This window comes from Stegostoma tigrinum, chromosome 30 (genome assembly GCF_030684315.1).
Source record: "Stegostoma tigrinum isolate sSteTig4 chromosome 30, sSteTig4.hap1, whole genome shotgun sequence".
Classification (NCBI taxonomy): Eukaryota; Metazoa; Chordata; class Chondrichthyes; order Orectolobiformes; family Stegostomatidae; genus Stegostoma; species Stegostoma tigrinum.
In genome coordinates this window covers 43,145,030-43,159,608 of record NC_081383.1, presented here as the reverse complement: position 1 = coordinate 43,159,608, position 14,579 = coordinate 43,145,030, and the positions used below count along the sequence as shown (strand labels likewise).

Genomic DNA, 14,579 nt, shown 5'->3' with positions numbered 1-14,579 from the left:
AACTATGTTCTTCCAGTATTGCTGGTTGAAGCTATGTAAAAACATCTTCATAGTGACTCTCAACTCATATTATTACTTTCTGTTCCTTTGGACAACCCTTTGTTGCACATATATTAAAGTTAGATGTGACCCATTCAGCTGTGTTCTGCTATAGATGAAAGTTAACAATGATCTGATGGAATGGTAAAGCAGATCCATTTATTTTTATCCATTCTTGTTCCTATTAAGTGAAGTTTCCTTTGCGTACCTAGACAAGGTACCTTGGCAATGTGAGAAAATTAATATAAAACACAGCTGTTTTTTATTAATGTTCTTAGAACCAATGAGGTGCCCATGATGTATTTACAATTTACTGCCTCCCCCTCAAATTTATATGCGATAAACATTTTATCTCTCCACTTACCCTATTGTTTGAATGTTAACAAGCAAAGGCTTTGTGCGTGGTGAGTTGAATAAAGCTTCAGGTCAAAGCCTTTCCGTTTCAGATATTGCATTGTTACTCTGGAGTGAAATGCTAACTTCTACAGTGAGTTGGAGGGGAAGTTTGCAATTTGAGGAACAAAATTGTGAGGAACAGTTTTGACCAACCCAAACTATTGTGTCCATTTTTGTTGTCGGTTTCCCAAAGTAATGCAGAGATTTAGTGAAAACCTGATTATTTCTGGTCATCTAGCACGAGTGAGTCAGATGTTGTATCCAGATATATCACTTCATTGCAGTTTGGTGGTTTGCACCATAAAGCCCAGATGCCTTGATGTATATACAGGGAACCACAGATTATTTTGTGTGTCTGTGTGTGCGCGCAGTCAGAATACCTTTTCAACATTCACAGGAAAAAATAACTTAGTTGTTTCCAGTTTACATGGTGCTTAATTAGTTGCATTTATTAGAGTCAATAGTTTTTAGTTTAGTGAATACTCTACCATGTTACTACTACTCCATTGTTTGAATATGAAATATTAACAAATCGCATTGTCATATAAACAGAGTTACAGCAGAATGAGGAAGCTTTAGATGCTTATTGGTTTTACTGACTGAGATTCCTCTGCATGGATACCTGAATTTGCTTGTATTAATTGTATTTGCTTAATGCTGCTTGGCTGTACTATTGAAACCAGCATTTCAAAATGGTAAAGCATGTAGAATTCAGTACAAGGCACATGGCTATTTTTGTCCCACCTTAAAGTAAAGACTAAAAAAAGTTTGTTTTCGGAGGTTTACTAATGACCTGTTGCAATTGGGTGTCGTTCTCTGGATCCTGGTTTTCAGCAGAATGTGAGTGCAAGTTAAAGTCAATGTCAACAATAGTCTAAAGGTCAGCTTGGCCAACCTGTTACCACCCTGAATTCACAACAGCATGCAAAAATATTGGTATTCCTTGAGGTGAAGTAAAAATATAATGCTATAGCTTGGCCGACAATGCCACAGATCAGAGATAAAAATCCTCAGCAATTTCATTTTGGTGGGATAAATATGTTGTTCCAGCTTTTCTTTTTTTAAGACTTCCTGAGCTGAACGCTGCTGTTGGCTTAAAGAGCAGATACGAAATCTCTGAAACTCACTGGTGATATGATAAGTAAAAGTGGGTGTGATTCTAACAAAACCAAGCAGCATAGAAGACTGTCAACAATAATATGCCTGTGGTGCCTCACTGAAAATTTGTTATAGTCCCCCACCCATGGTCTTGACAGGCAGTGCAAATGTTTCCATTCTGTAGTACATTCATAACTTTATTTCTGAAAATACTATTCAACCTCTTTTTCAGCCAGTGCATTTTAGATCTCAAAATTTTGATGAGTAAAAACAAATTCTGCTTGTCTCTCTCTGGTCTTCTGTATAGATAATTTTAAAATCCATGTCAGGTTACTAACCTTCCTGTTTTTCTACATTTTTGCTGTATTAAGATCCCTTATTACTTTTCTAACTGCTCACACATCATGAATATAACAATTTACATGGAAGACTGGGAATTTTGAGGGCTTATTGTGCAGCCTCTGTGCTTTATTGATTCTCTTACCTCAGTTCCTGCATTTTTTTTTCTTGTTCATGAATTTACATTTTTTTCCCTTGAATGGAATTTTATTTACTGATTTGCATTTAAACTACAGTTACTTTCCTGTTTCACAATTAAACATCACTAGAGTGCTGAATATCCCACAACGAGTTGTGCCTTGTAAATCAGAGGCAAACTGCAAGCAGTGGTATTGGATTTACTTTGTAAGAGTGGCATTATTGTCCGACTGTAGTTTGGACATTGTGTTCTTCCGGGTATTGCCACCCCTTGATATAGGCATTGGTATTGAACTGTGTGACGTCCTTGGATATGGTGACCCTATCCCCTGCTGCCAAGGCTTACTTTCACTGATGCAAGACAAACTTTTCAGTTGGAATGCTTGTAATTGAAAGATAAATTGGAGCTGGTATATCAGCAAAATGGGAATGGAATAGTGCTGATTGTCATCAGAAAACACCCTTTGCCATAACAAACACACAGTACTGATTCCCCAGTGTGGCTTAATGTAAATAGTCCAAACAGAGTCCACGGTTAAACAGGGCCGCGTCTGGAGTAACCTGCATTATTGTGAACATGAGGGAGATGTGGCTGAAAGAGAGACTGTTCACTGACTTAAAAATATTTTCTAATGATAATGGGATATTGATTTTTCAGACTTGTGCGCTTGCATAATGCATCAAAATATGTACAGTGAGCAAGATTTCGGGTAATGATGCTCATGGCAGCCATATTTTTCTGGTATCTGTTCTGCGTTTATTAATCCTGTCTGTTGGATGTTTTCTTTGCAAAATAATAACTGGTTTTTAAAATCATTAGCAATCATTGCACTAAATTAATATTTTAAATAGAATAGGTGATCAGGAGTCTTCTCTTTTGGTGGTTTCTCACTGGTTTCAGTTGAGATGAAAATGTAGGTACAACTGTGCCAAACCATTGAGTTTTTTTGTTTTTCTTTTCATTTATAAAATGCCTGTTGTTTTCTGGAAGCATGAACTCAAACCTGGATACAGTTCCACAGATGTTCATCGCTGCCAATCTTTCCAGTTACAATCTTTTTGCTAGCTTTGACATTGTGTTGAATTTGGTTATTGGGGTTCATTACATCTGAGTGAGAATAGTCTGATTAATTTCTTGAGATTGGGAGTGCTTGTGCAAACAATGGCAAACCATTTCAGAGCAGCATCGCACAGATCAAGAATTTTTAGTCGAACTTTCAATTGGCTTCACACAATCATATTGTATCAATTAGCCACCTTGGTTGAAAGGAAATGCTGTTTGTAGTGGAAGATGTGTCATGGCAACCTACTTGGTCATCTCTTCAGCTGTCTGTTCTCTTGGGCAGTTGGATATGTCCAGTATGCGCACTTTTCCCAATTCTTGCCATATCACTGTTTCACAATCTCTGAGATTGTTTCCACCTCTCCACCCAGCCCTCCTTGATATCACACAGTGCTGGATCCCCTGCCAAGTTTTTACTGGTATCATTAACTAGGACCTCAGAACTGAAGCTCAACTGAGGAAGGGTCACCAGACCCAAAACGTTAACTGATTTTTGCTTCACAGATGCTGCCAGACCTGCTGAGCTGTTTCAGCAACTTGTGTTTTTGTTCCTGATTTACAGCATCTGCGTTCCTTTTTCTATATCTATAGAAGCTTTTGCATTTTTTTAACCAGTTTAAATCTTTTTCTAGTCTCCCTTTGTTAGTTTCTTGGTCTTCCTTTGTTATATTCTAAAATACTCCCAATTCTCAGATTGACTACTATTTCTGACAATTTTCAACTTACACAGCTCATAATTTCCTTTGTTAATTACAGTTGCCTGGCTTACCATAGTTGCTTTGATTGTATTCTTTCTCTCTGTGACCTTTACCAGTAAGGAGGACAAGAACGAAAATGTTGTGGGCACACCGTTACTTCCAAGGCGCATACCATCATGACATTGAATTGTTACACATATTTTTCATCATCATTGGATTCCTGCCTAATAACTGTAAGGAATTCAGCGATTCAAGAGTCTCACTGCCTTCTGGACAGTTAAGGATGGGCAAGGAATGCAGCCTTACTAGTGTTGTCCAGATTCTGAGAAATGAAAAATTATGCTATTATCTTCAGATTAATCTGTAATTAAAATAGGTGCATTGTCCTTTTATTGTATAGTTGGTCTTGAATTTTGAAACTAGTAGTGGAACTCAGTTATTTTTAAGTTCATAGGTTTGAGAATTTTGCACGACAAGTTCGAAGAAATACAAAATAATTGAAGGTGTCTCTTTTTGAACTGTTTGACTGCAATCCCTGCTTTTTACCATCAGAAGGAGCTCTTGAGTTGAAGTTACTCACTAGGAGTCTCTAGTATTACAAACTGGAATTGCAATAATCTATAATGAGCAGATGTATTCATTTCTCAACCTTCACAGTCACTAGAATATTCAAAGCAATGGAAAGCAGAATACTGCTGATGTTGGAAATCTGAAATTTAAAAACTGCAGATGGTTTGCAGATAGGGCAAGATGTGTAGAGAGAGAACAGTTGACATTTCCATTGACTCTTTTTCTCTGCACATGCTGCCTGACCTGAGGATTTTCAACATTTTCCGTGGTTTTTTTTATTCAAAGTAGTTGTTTAGCTGGTGAACTCGCAGTTTTAACCTTTCCTGTAATTTAAAGATATATATTTTAGGTATGCCTTCTGTTAGCCTCCTTTATAATGTACATTTCCTTTCTCAATAGGATAGCACAAGTTCGGTCGGCTCAGGAGATTTTACTGGCATCAAAGAGCTGGATGCAATTAGCAATGAAATCAGTGAACTACAAAGGTGAGCATTTTATAAGTAGCAATGGCAGCTGGGTATAGGATCCTCTCAGTTTTAGGATCAAACAGTCACGTAACTAGAAAAATATACAGCCGTTCAAAACACAAATCTGCTGATGCCTACTGTCATTTTTTGCTCCTTTCAAATGAATTATCATCGGTTTTAGAACTCACGAAGTTCCCCAAAGTCATGTGGTAAATATACTGCATAGTTGTACTGAGATACACAGACTGAGCAGATCCCAGATCTCAATGGTGAGTTAGCCTATTGTGCTCACCTGTTAACATTAGAGTGCCCCCCTCAGGTGAGGTGTTGGGTAGGTAAGATATTTTTCAGCATAAAAAGATGTATTAAAAGATAGATAACTCATAATGGCAGCTCGTGTCTTAACTATTATTCTAGTCAAACTGTAGTCAGGTAATGAAAGCAGAATACTACAGATGCTGGAAATCTGAAGCAAACACAAAATTTTGGAGAAACTCAGCAGGTCTGGCAGCATCTGTGGAGAGAGCAACAGAGATAAAATTTTGAGTTTGATATGATTCTTCAGAACTGATGCAGATTTACCTTTCCTCACAAGGCAGTCTGCACATTCCAGATATTAGTCTTGTAAACCTTCTCTGAACTGCTTCCAATGCATTAACATCCTTCTGTACTTATAGGTGGAAATTATACAGTGAATGGTAGAACTCTTGGGAGTATTTATATGCAGAGGGAAATAGGTGTGCATGTCCACAGATCACTGAAGGTGGCCACTCAGGTAGATAAGATAGTGAAAAAGACTTATGGACGTTTGCCTTCATTGGAAGGGGTATTGAGTATAAGGATAGGCACGTTATGCTGCAGCTTTATAGAACTTCAGTTAGGCCACAATCGGAATATCGCATACAGTTCTCGCCAGCACATTGGCAGAAGGATGTGGATGTTTTGGAGAAAGTACAGAAAAGATTTACCAGGATTTTGCCTGGTATGGAGGATTTTAGCTATGAAGAAAGATTGGATAAACTGGGTTTGTTTTCACTGGAACAGAGGAGGTTGAGGGATGACTTGATCGAAATCTATAAGATTGTGAATAGCATGGATAGGGTGGAAAGTATGAGGCTTTTTCCCAGGGTGGAGGTGTCAGTTACTAGGGGATGCAGGTTCAAGATGCATGGGGCTAGGGGCTGCTGGTGCAATGTTTCAGAAGAGATGCAAGATACGAGGTTTTCGCAGAAAGGGCGGTGAGTGCCTCTAATGCGCTGCCAAGGAGGTGGTGGAAGCAGACACAATAGTAACATTGAAGAAGCACCTGGATGAATACATGAATAGGAAGGGAATCGAGGGATATGGAAGTGAAAGTGAAGCCCAGATTAAACTCCATCTGCCATTTTCCTGCCTCCAACTGATTAGTGATGAAATTTTGAATGCTTTTAAAATGAAATTTTCTATTACAAACACAGTAGCTTACTGTGATTTATTTGTCTATCTACTTGGTTTAGTACCCACTATATTTTGAGAAAATCATGGTAGGAGCTGTGTGCTGCTTGACCTAAGTAATGAAGACTATGCATTTAACTTTTAGATATAGAGTTTTCCAGAAAAGCATCAATACTTTAGAGCAAAAATTGCTGGAAAACCATAGGTTGGGCAGCATCTGTGGGAACAGAAATAGATTTAATATGAGACCTTTCATCAGAAATAGAAAAATATTAGAGATCTCTGTGATAAATTTTAAGCAAGTGAAAGGGGCACAGAGTTAGAAAAAAAACAAAAGATCTGTGATAGGCAGGGAAACGGGAGAGATTAAAAGACAAGGAATGCGGTACCATTCATACCTTCCATAGATACATCCTTTGTTTCCTGTGCTGTTATCACATACTTCATACCATTAATCATGTTGTCACTTCTGTCAATGACTCCAGCTTCTCTCAATGCCATAGAGAACTTTCATCCCAAAAGTGATTCAGACTTCAGCTCTCAATGATTTTGCTGAGCGCGCCCAGTTTTAGGCAACCAAAGCAGCATGGGCCAATGGCATCCTGTGATGCACCCCTTCCACTGAACATGCAGAACATACTGTGCAGAGCAAATCACAAGTGCCCATAATGCACTGGGTTGTTTGTCAAGGTTGCAGCAGTTTATGGAGCACATGCTGTTTTGGATGTTCAGGATATCAATATTTTTTATTCAGTACTATAGAAAAAAATCTGAAATTTCAAATCCCCTTCATGAGATAGCAAGAAAAACTCAATGTTTCTTCAGAATTGCATCTTGTGGTAAATTCGAAAGGGTTGGCACATTCTAAGAGGATAGTTTAGTCTGTGACAGCTCTTTAAAGATCCATTGAATTGTCCTTGTCACCTTTTTATTTATTTATTTATAAAGATCCAGTGATATCTTTGGGTTATCCCATAGTCTTTGATTTATGATGAATTTTATTGAAATAATTAACTAAAAACAGGCAAAGAATTTGAGTGGTCTGAAACTTATCCTAATTGTTTTCAGGCAAATGTAGATAGTCAGGAAATTAGGCAACATTGTCATCCACCCAGATAATCTTTGACAATGTGGAATTTTAAACAGATCAGCCATTATCTTCTGAATAAGAGAACAGGTTCCATGGGCCAAGTAGCTTCCGGTAAGATATCAGTGGAATAGGGTATCTGAGCCCAGGGCTCATCCGCTCTGTCTGCCTTTCTTTTCACTTCATTTTGTTTCTTCTGTCGTCTTGTTTTTCTTTTATTTTTCTCTTCGTGAAGAGCTCAGTCGCGGCAGTGGTGGATTTGAATAGGCCCAGCAGCTTGAACTTGTGGCAGAGACATTGGAGATGAGTTTGGGTTCCAGGCAGCTTTGCAGTGTTGAGATGCTCCTAGCGCCAACTCAGGGCAGCTGCAATAGAGGCGTGTTTGGGTTCCTGAGGTGTCTGCGTCCAGTGCAGATTCAAGGGGTTGACATCAGAGGTGGCTTTGGGTTCAATATGGCAGCATCAAAAGTGGTTGCATTAACAAGATGGTGGAATCGGGTTTGGGCGGTACTGGACAGCATTGGTGTCCTCTCCATTGGCAAGGTCCAGCAGGGACTCAGAGGTGAGGGTGTTGATGGAGAAGAGATGGCGCTAAAGAGTGGCGACTTTGTTCCAATGGCAGTGGCTTGGTTAAGGGGGCCCATGTCTGACCACCAGGCCTGTGGCCCATGATGGAGTACTTAAAGAGAAGGACTGTAAAGTTGGACAATTTTTTCTTTATTTCTTCATTTTACTGCTTTTATATTCTATGTTTTGGTTTATTTTTATGTGTTTTAAGTTGGCACTGGAGAGTAGTGACACTATACAATACTTTTAACTGTATTTTTGTAACAAGATATGCATGACAATAAATAAATCAAATCAAATAGCCCAATTCTGCTGCTGTTTCATATGTTTGCATGTACCCTTTCTTACTAACGCATGCTGAGCACTTTTCATTTCATTTTCTTTACTGATCATGTGTCGAGAGATGGGAACTTTGATTTTTGGCAATTGTTCTCAAGGTTGTGACACCAGTTATGTCTTAATTCTCACCATTGCAAGGATTTCCTCTTTGACGCAATGAGAAATAGCATCGAAAAGTAGAATTGTTTTCCCCAATGCAGCACTAGAGCCAATGTGTTTTCATCCCTTTGAATATTATAACTTCTTTCAGACTTGCGTATTATTCCCTTTTTGAACTTATCCCTTGAATGAATTTTTTAAAAAAATGAAGACATCACTGGCTAGGCCAGCATTTATTGCCCAGAGGGCAGTTAAGTGCCGACCACATTGCCGTGGGCCTGGAGTCACAAGTAGGCCAGGCCGGATAAGAATGGCAGTTTCCTTCCCTAAAGGATATTAGGGATGCCACCCGCCAACTGGAGGAGCAGCACCTCATATTCCACCTCAGGAACCTACAGCTCAATGGCCTTAATGTGGATTTTACCTGTTTCAAAACCTCCCCACACCCAGCCTCATCCCATGACCACCCCTCCCTCTCATCCCGTTTCCTTGACCTGTCGTTGTCCTCTCTCCTATCCGCTCCTCCCACCTCACTGACCAATCCTCACCAGTCCCTACCTACACTCACCTATCACCATCCCAAACTTCCCCAGCCACACCCCCCCTCTATTTATTTCTGAGATCCCTTACCCCTTCCCATTTCTGAAGAAGGGTCCCAACCCAAAATAACGACTTCCCTGCTTCGCTGATGCTGCCTGGCCTGCTGTAGTCCTCCAGCTCCACACTGTGTTATTTCTGACTCCAGCACCTGCAGTCTATTCTATCTCTTAGGGAACCAGATGGGTATTTTCCTAACAATTAACAATGGATTCATGATCATCATTAGTTTCTTAATTCTGGATTTTTATTGAGTTTAAATTCCACCATCTGCTGTGGTGGGATTCGACCCTGGGTCCCCAGAACATTATGTGGATCTCTGGATTAATGGTCTGGTGGTAATACCACTAGGCTGCCACCTCCCTTTTCAGTAAGTGAACGTCTGAAGATTATTTGTCAAAACAAGTTGTTCTGATCTGATGCAAGTCAGTAGTAAGCAATATTTGATTACTAGTCTTTAGAGCAACATTGATGCACTGAGCAAATTCAAAATGTGCATTAATAAGGACAAGCTCACATAATTGACCTCTTTTGTTGATGTTCGGGAGGTAACATTCAGTTTGTGTACAACGTTAATAGGAATAGATGAGGTAGATGAGAACTTATTTATGGAGTATTAATACTAAAGTGGTGGATTGGAATACATGTTGCAAGTGTATATATATTCCACGTAAGGTTCAAAGGAAGAAAGAGAATCATTATTGAGAACCAAATAATACCATAAAGACATGTTAGTCTCCTTGAAATAGTGTCCCCTGCATCAAACTCTTTATTCTAATATATACCTGTGATGTTCATTAATTAATGATATAGTATAGCAATGTAAAGGACCAAGAGCATTGTGTGATTTATTTGAACAGTTCTAGTACTGTGGAGCAAACGCACCATCTATTTATACACATTCTATCCATTTGTTCCCTTTCCTTATCTGACCGTGCCTTTAGTCTTTTCTTTCTATGAACAGTGATCATCAGTACACTCAATGTTTTGATATACAGCTAATGATGTCACTGAACACCTTTTCACACCATTCTTCTGTCAAGGTTAGTGTTAATTTGTTTTATTCCTTTCAGAATCTTTTGCTAAAACACAACCAGCTCGGTGAACAAGTCAACAGCTTCACCCACAACCTGAGCTATAAATCTTTGTTAAAGCCTTAAACAACCTTATTCCTTTGATCAATTTATAGGTAAAGCCTAAGGTTTTAGATACAATGAGTTGTTTTGCTTTCAAGACAATCCATGAAGACATGTATTTTTATGCACTTTTTTTGGCTTAAAGCTATGCAAAAAGTATTCAAACTGGAAAATGAATGCAACCATAAACTTTTCAAAACCACCTTCAGGAGCTTGATGCATATAGTATTATTTACCTAAAGTGTAAACACAGTTTTTTTTGCATGTGATTCTTGTGTGTTATACATGAAAGAAAATATAAAGATTTGGTGGAGGAAGATCAGCATATCAGATTTTGTTTGCTGTTTACTTTAAATCAGATATTACTCAAATGCCAGGAATTATTCATTTTTGAAGACAATGTATGTTCACCAGTGTGATCCAATCAGGAAAAGGATGATGGGTCTCTGATGAAGGGTCTAGGCCCGAAACGTCAGCTTTTGTGCTCCTGAGATGCTGCTGGGCCGGCTGTATTCATCCAGCCTCACATTTTATTATCTAGGAAAAGGAAAACTGTAGTATTTACATTAGTCAGAAGAAGGAGTGGTTGCAGTTGTTGAGAACTTGAAAATCAAATCAGCCCAAATTGTTGTAAATGCTACATAACACAATGCTGGAATCACACTGAAGTCTTTGGTTCATGTAGCAGAGAAGCATATTACCACTCAGTGACCTTGACTTGTTTGAAATCTGACTCAAAGTTGGAAGTTCTTGGTCAGGGTGCTGGTGAGCACGAAGTGTTTCACTCGTCTTCTCCAACACACTCCACTTCATTTGTTACAAGTGCATGCTTTTCATTTTCATGGACTTTGCTATATTAACAAAATGATCATTCTTTGCGTATGAAAGGTCAAATGTATGTGGCAGCAGGCAATGTATTAGAGGCAGCATGACCCTGTATTAAAAATCTGAGTGCTCCCAAAGTTGCTCTGTTGGATCCTGGTACAGCCTGGAATGCATGTAATTTCCTTTGCAGAAGGAACTCTGTGATCCATGCATGCTGTGGTCTGCACATGCCTCCAGATGCACAGTAATGTGGTTGACTCATAACTGTCCTCATCGGCCTGTTGGAAATAGGCAACTAATTCTGACCTTTGCACTGTACTTGCAGATACATCTGCTGGAGGCATTGTGCAGCTCCATTTATTTTAGTGGAAATGTCAAGTAGTATCCTGGTCAACAGCTAATGTTGCACTAGCAAATATCATAATCACTGGAGTTCTAAACTAACAGGGATGAACATGGGAGATTACAATTGGGTCTCATGAGGTTTAAAGATGTTTTTTGCAGCTCTGAATGTAATCATGCATGATATGCTGGAATATATGTGTTTCTTGTGAGTTTGCATGTTTGTTGAATTGTACTGCAGTATGAAAGAGTATCTTTCTGCTGCTTGAAGTGAAATAGTTGCAAGTCTGGAAGCGCTTAACATCAATGTGAAGTTGGGTTCGAACGAACGGCCCAGTCGACTCCTAAGTAAGCTCATCTGTTCTCAACATTACCATCCACAGCACCAGGCAATCTTCAAGTTACTGAAGGACTGTCCAGAAAGAGGTTGACAGTCACAGCCCACACCTACAGTTTACTGCTGAGGCAGCCATACCTAATCCTTAGTTGTAGGCACTGTACCTCTTGAAAACTCTAAAAATTTTGAGCTGTCGCTGACTGGTGGAACTATAGCCAACGAGCGTTCATTTCATTTGAGAAATGTTTTTAATTTTAAAATACCATGACTGGGTTCTAGTGATTGGTAGTTATATATGGCTCATATAGAGTTTCTTGTAAATGAGTTCTATGAGCTTGAAAACCACAGAAACCACAAGTGACTGTGCTGCTCTTGTGTTTCAGTGTGGTGCGAACCACATGACCCACAGTAGGTGCCATGTTTGCACTCTGGAAACAAACGTTTTTTCATTGCCTTCTGTTCTGAAGTGCTAATTTGAGCATGCCCAATTGTATTCTGGAGTGCATCATTAAAAGTGAGTGGCTAAATGTAAAATAAGTAGCTCCCATGGTGACTAGATTAGTGTGGATCTGAACCACACCCACCCACCTACATACACACACATTCAGGTTTATTCACGTTTGCCTAATAACAAATCCACTTAACTAGGTTCATGGACGTAATGCAATCATCACTCCATTTAGGCGTGCTGCAGGAGTTAGTTAATACTGCAATTCGCCAGCATATGCTCCTGGAAACCTGTTGCTAATTCTTCATCTGGTGTACTCCATCGAGGCATTGACTGTAGAGTTATCAACAGCTGAGGGGCAAAAAATCTCAGCCCCAGTGACAGGTCTATCCCTCCAAATCTTGGGCCAAATTGTTTAGTTTGTACTACTTGAGGACTTTTCTGTCGTTGGTGTCCTGTGCCTAACTCAGTGGATCGACTTCCAGTTTCCTGTTGGTGCATTATCTTACAGTCAACCTTCTGCCAGAACTACACAACACCACATGTACCCATTGCCACATCATGGACACTTCAGGGTAGTTTCACCTGTTGAAGATGTACAGTTGCAGCAGTTTTTGTGTGGAATAGTTTTAGTGGATATTGCTAACACTGTTAATTGTGCAATGCTTCTGCCTGTAGAATCATCAGTCACTAAATTTTTCCATGAGCGACTTATTCTTTGGATGTGAATAACATTGGAAAAGCCATTCCTTGTTGAGCAAAGTCATTCAGCACTAGCAAATACTGAGAAACTAGCATTATATGTCTACTAGGTCAGGTCAGGGTGATCCATTCTTTTTCTTGGTAGGAGCAGGTGCAAATACCTGCTTCTCATTCAAAAGATCCAGACTAAACTACCTCAGCTATTCAAAATTTATTTCAGGGTGAAATACATCACCTCTACATTTCATCTCTACTTTTCGTGCCATATCCTTTATTCTCTTCGTGCCCAAAAATCTATTAACCTCATATAGTCAACATGAAGAATCTATAGCTCTGTATTTAGCGAATTACTATAAAAATTCACAGCACCGCAGCTGTAAAGATGTTCTCCTCGTACAGTCACAGCAAGGAAATAGACCCTTTGGTCTAACTCATATCCTCAACTGCACTGGTCCCATTTGTCTGCATTTAGTCTGTATTCCTCTAAACCTTTCCCATTCATGTACCTGTCCAAATGTCTTTAGAATGTAATTGTACTTACCGCTACAACTGGCATACTCCTTACTCTGATTCAACAATGTCCAAGTTTCAGACTCTTTATTCAGCATCTGCCTTGTTTAAGTCTGTTGATAATTTTGCATTTCAGTGATACCACCTTTTGATTCTTTTAAATTCTAAGCAATACAAGCCGAGTCTCTTCAGTCTCACCCTGAATGAGAGTCACCTTCTCCAAGAAATCTTTAGTGCATTCTAAGGCAAGTATATCCTTTTATAGGCAAGGAGACCAAAGATGTATGCAGCATTTTGTGTTATCAAAAGCCTAAGTAATTTTGGCAAAACTTCCTTCCTGTATTACTTCAACCCCTTTTCAGTGAAAGTTAACCTACCAGTTGTACAGTTTATAGCAGGACAGCATTGATGTACAGAAGGATCTTACGGTTTAAGTACATAGCTCTCTGAAATTGGCCACGCAAGTAGGTAGGGTGTTAAAGAAGGCATACGGCATGCTTGTCTTTACAGTTTGGAGAATTGAGTACAAGAGTCAGGATGTCATCTTGAGGCTTAATAAGAATTTAGTTAGGCCACGCCAGTATTGCATTCAATTCTGCTAGGCTCATTAAAGAAAGGATGTGGAAGCTTTGGAGAGGGTGCAGAAGACGTTTACCAGGATGCTGTCTGGAATAGAGGGTATGAGCTATAAAGAAAGGCTAAAAAAACTCAGGCTGTTTTCTCTGGAGTGACACAGGCTGAGGGGAGACTTGATAGAAGTGTATAAAATTATGAGATGCATCGAGTGAGTTGATGGTCAGAGACTTTTTCCCAGAGTTCAAGTGTCTAAAACTCGGGGTGGGGGGGGCATGCATTTAAGGTGAAAGAGGGAAAGTTCATAGGAGACATGAGGGGCAAGTTTTTTTCTTACACAGAGTGGTAGGAGCCTGGAATGCATTGCCAGGACTGGCTGTGGAGGCAGACACAATGAAGGCGTTTAAGGAACTTTTAGATCAGCACATGAATATGCAAGGAATAGAGGGATATGGACGAAGGTCAGGCAAGAGGGATTAGTTTTATTTGGTGTCATGCTTGGCGCAGCATTGTGAGCCAAAGGGCTCATTCCTGTGCTGTACAGTTCTATCATCCTTAGTTCTATGTTCTAGTTGTAGCCTGAATTACCAGCCTTTCTAATTGCTGTGTCTGTATAATAACTTTCTGGTACCCTCAAAAATGTTCAGATCTCAATATTTATTAGCTTCTCACCTTTTAAAAAAGTAATCTTGCAAATAATTTTGTACCTTCCCTCATTATGCTCTATCTTCTTGATCAATAACCTAACCAGCCTGTTCCCCTTTGCAACTTCTAA

General features: G+C 39.4%; 1 protein-coding gene across 4 annotated transcripts in view; it reads left to right on the top strand.

Annotated features, from left to right (window-relative positions):
* eps15l1a (epidermal growth factor receptor pathway substrate 15-like 1a) overlaps window positions 1-14,579 on the top strand; it is a 336,507-nt gene that overhangs the window by 127,409 nt on the left and 194,519 nt on the right. For all 4 annotated transcript variants that reach the window (XM_048559812.2, XM_048559811.2, XM_048559814.2 and 1 more), the window contains one exon: window positions 4,741-4,826. In XM_048559812.2, coding sequence (XP_048415769.1) covers window positions 4,741-4,826 — 86 coding nt within the window. The remainder of the gene's footprint in view (window positions 1-4,740; window positions 4,827-14,579) is intronic.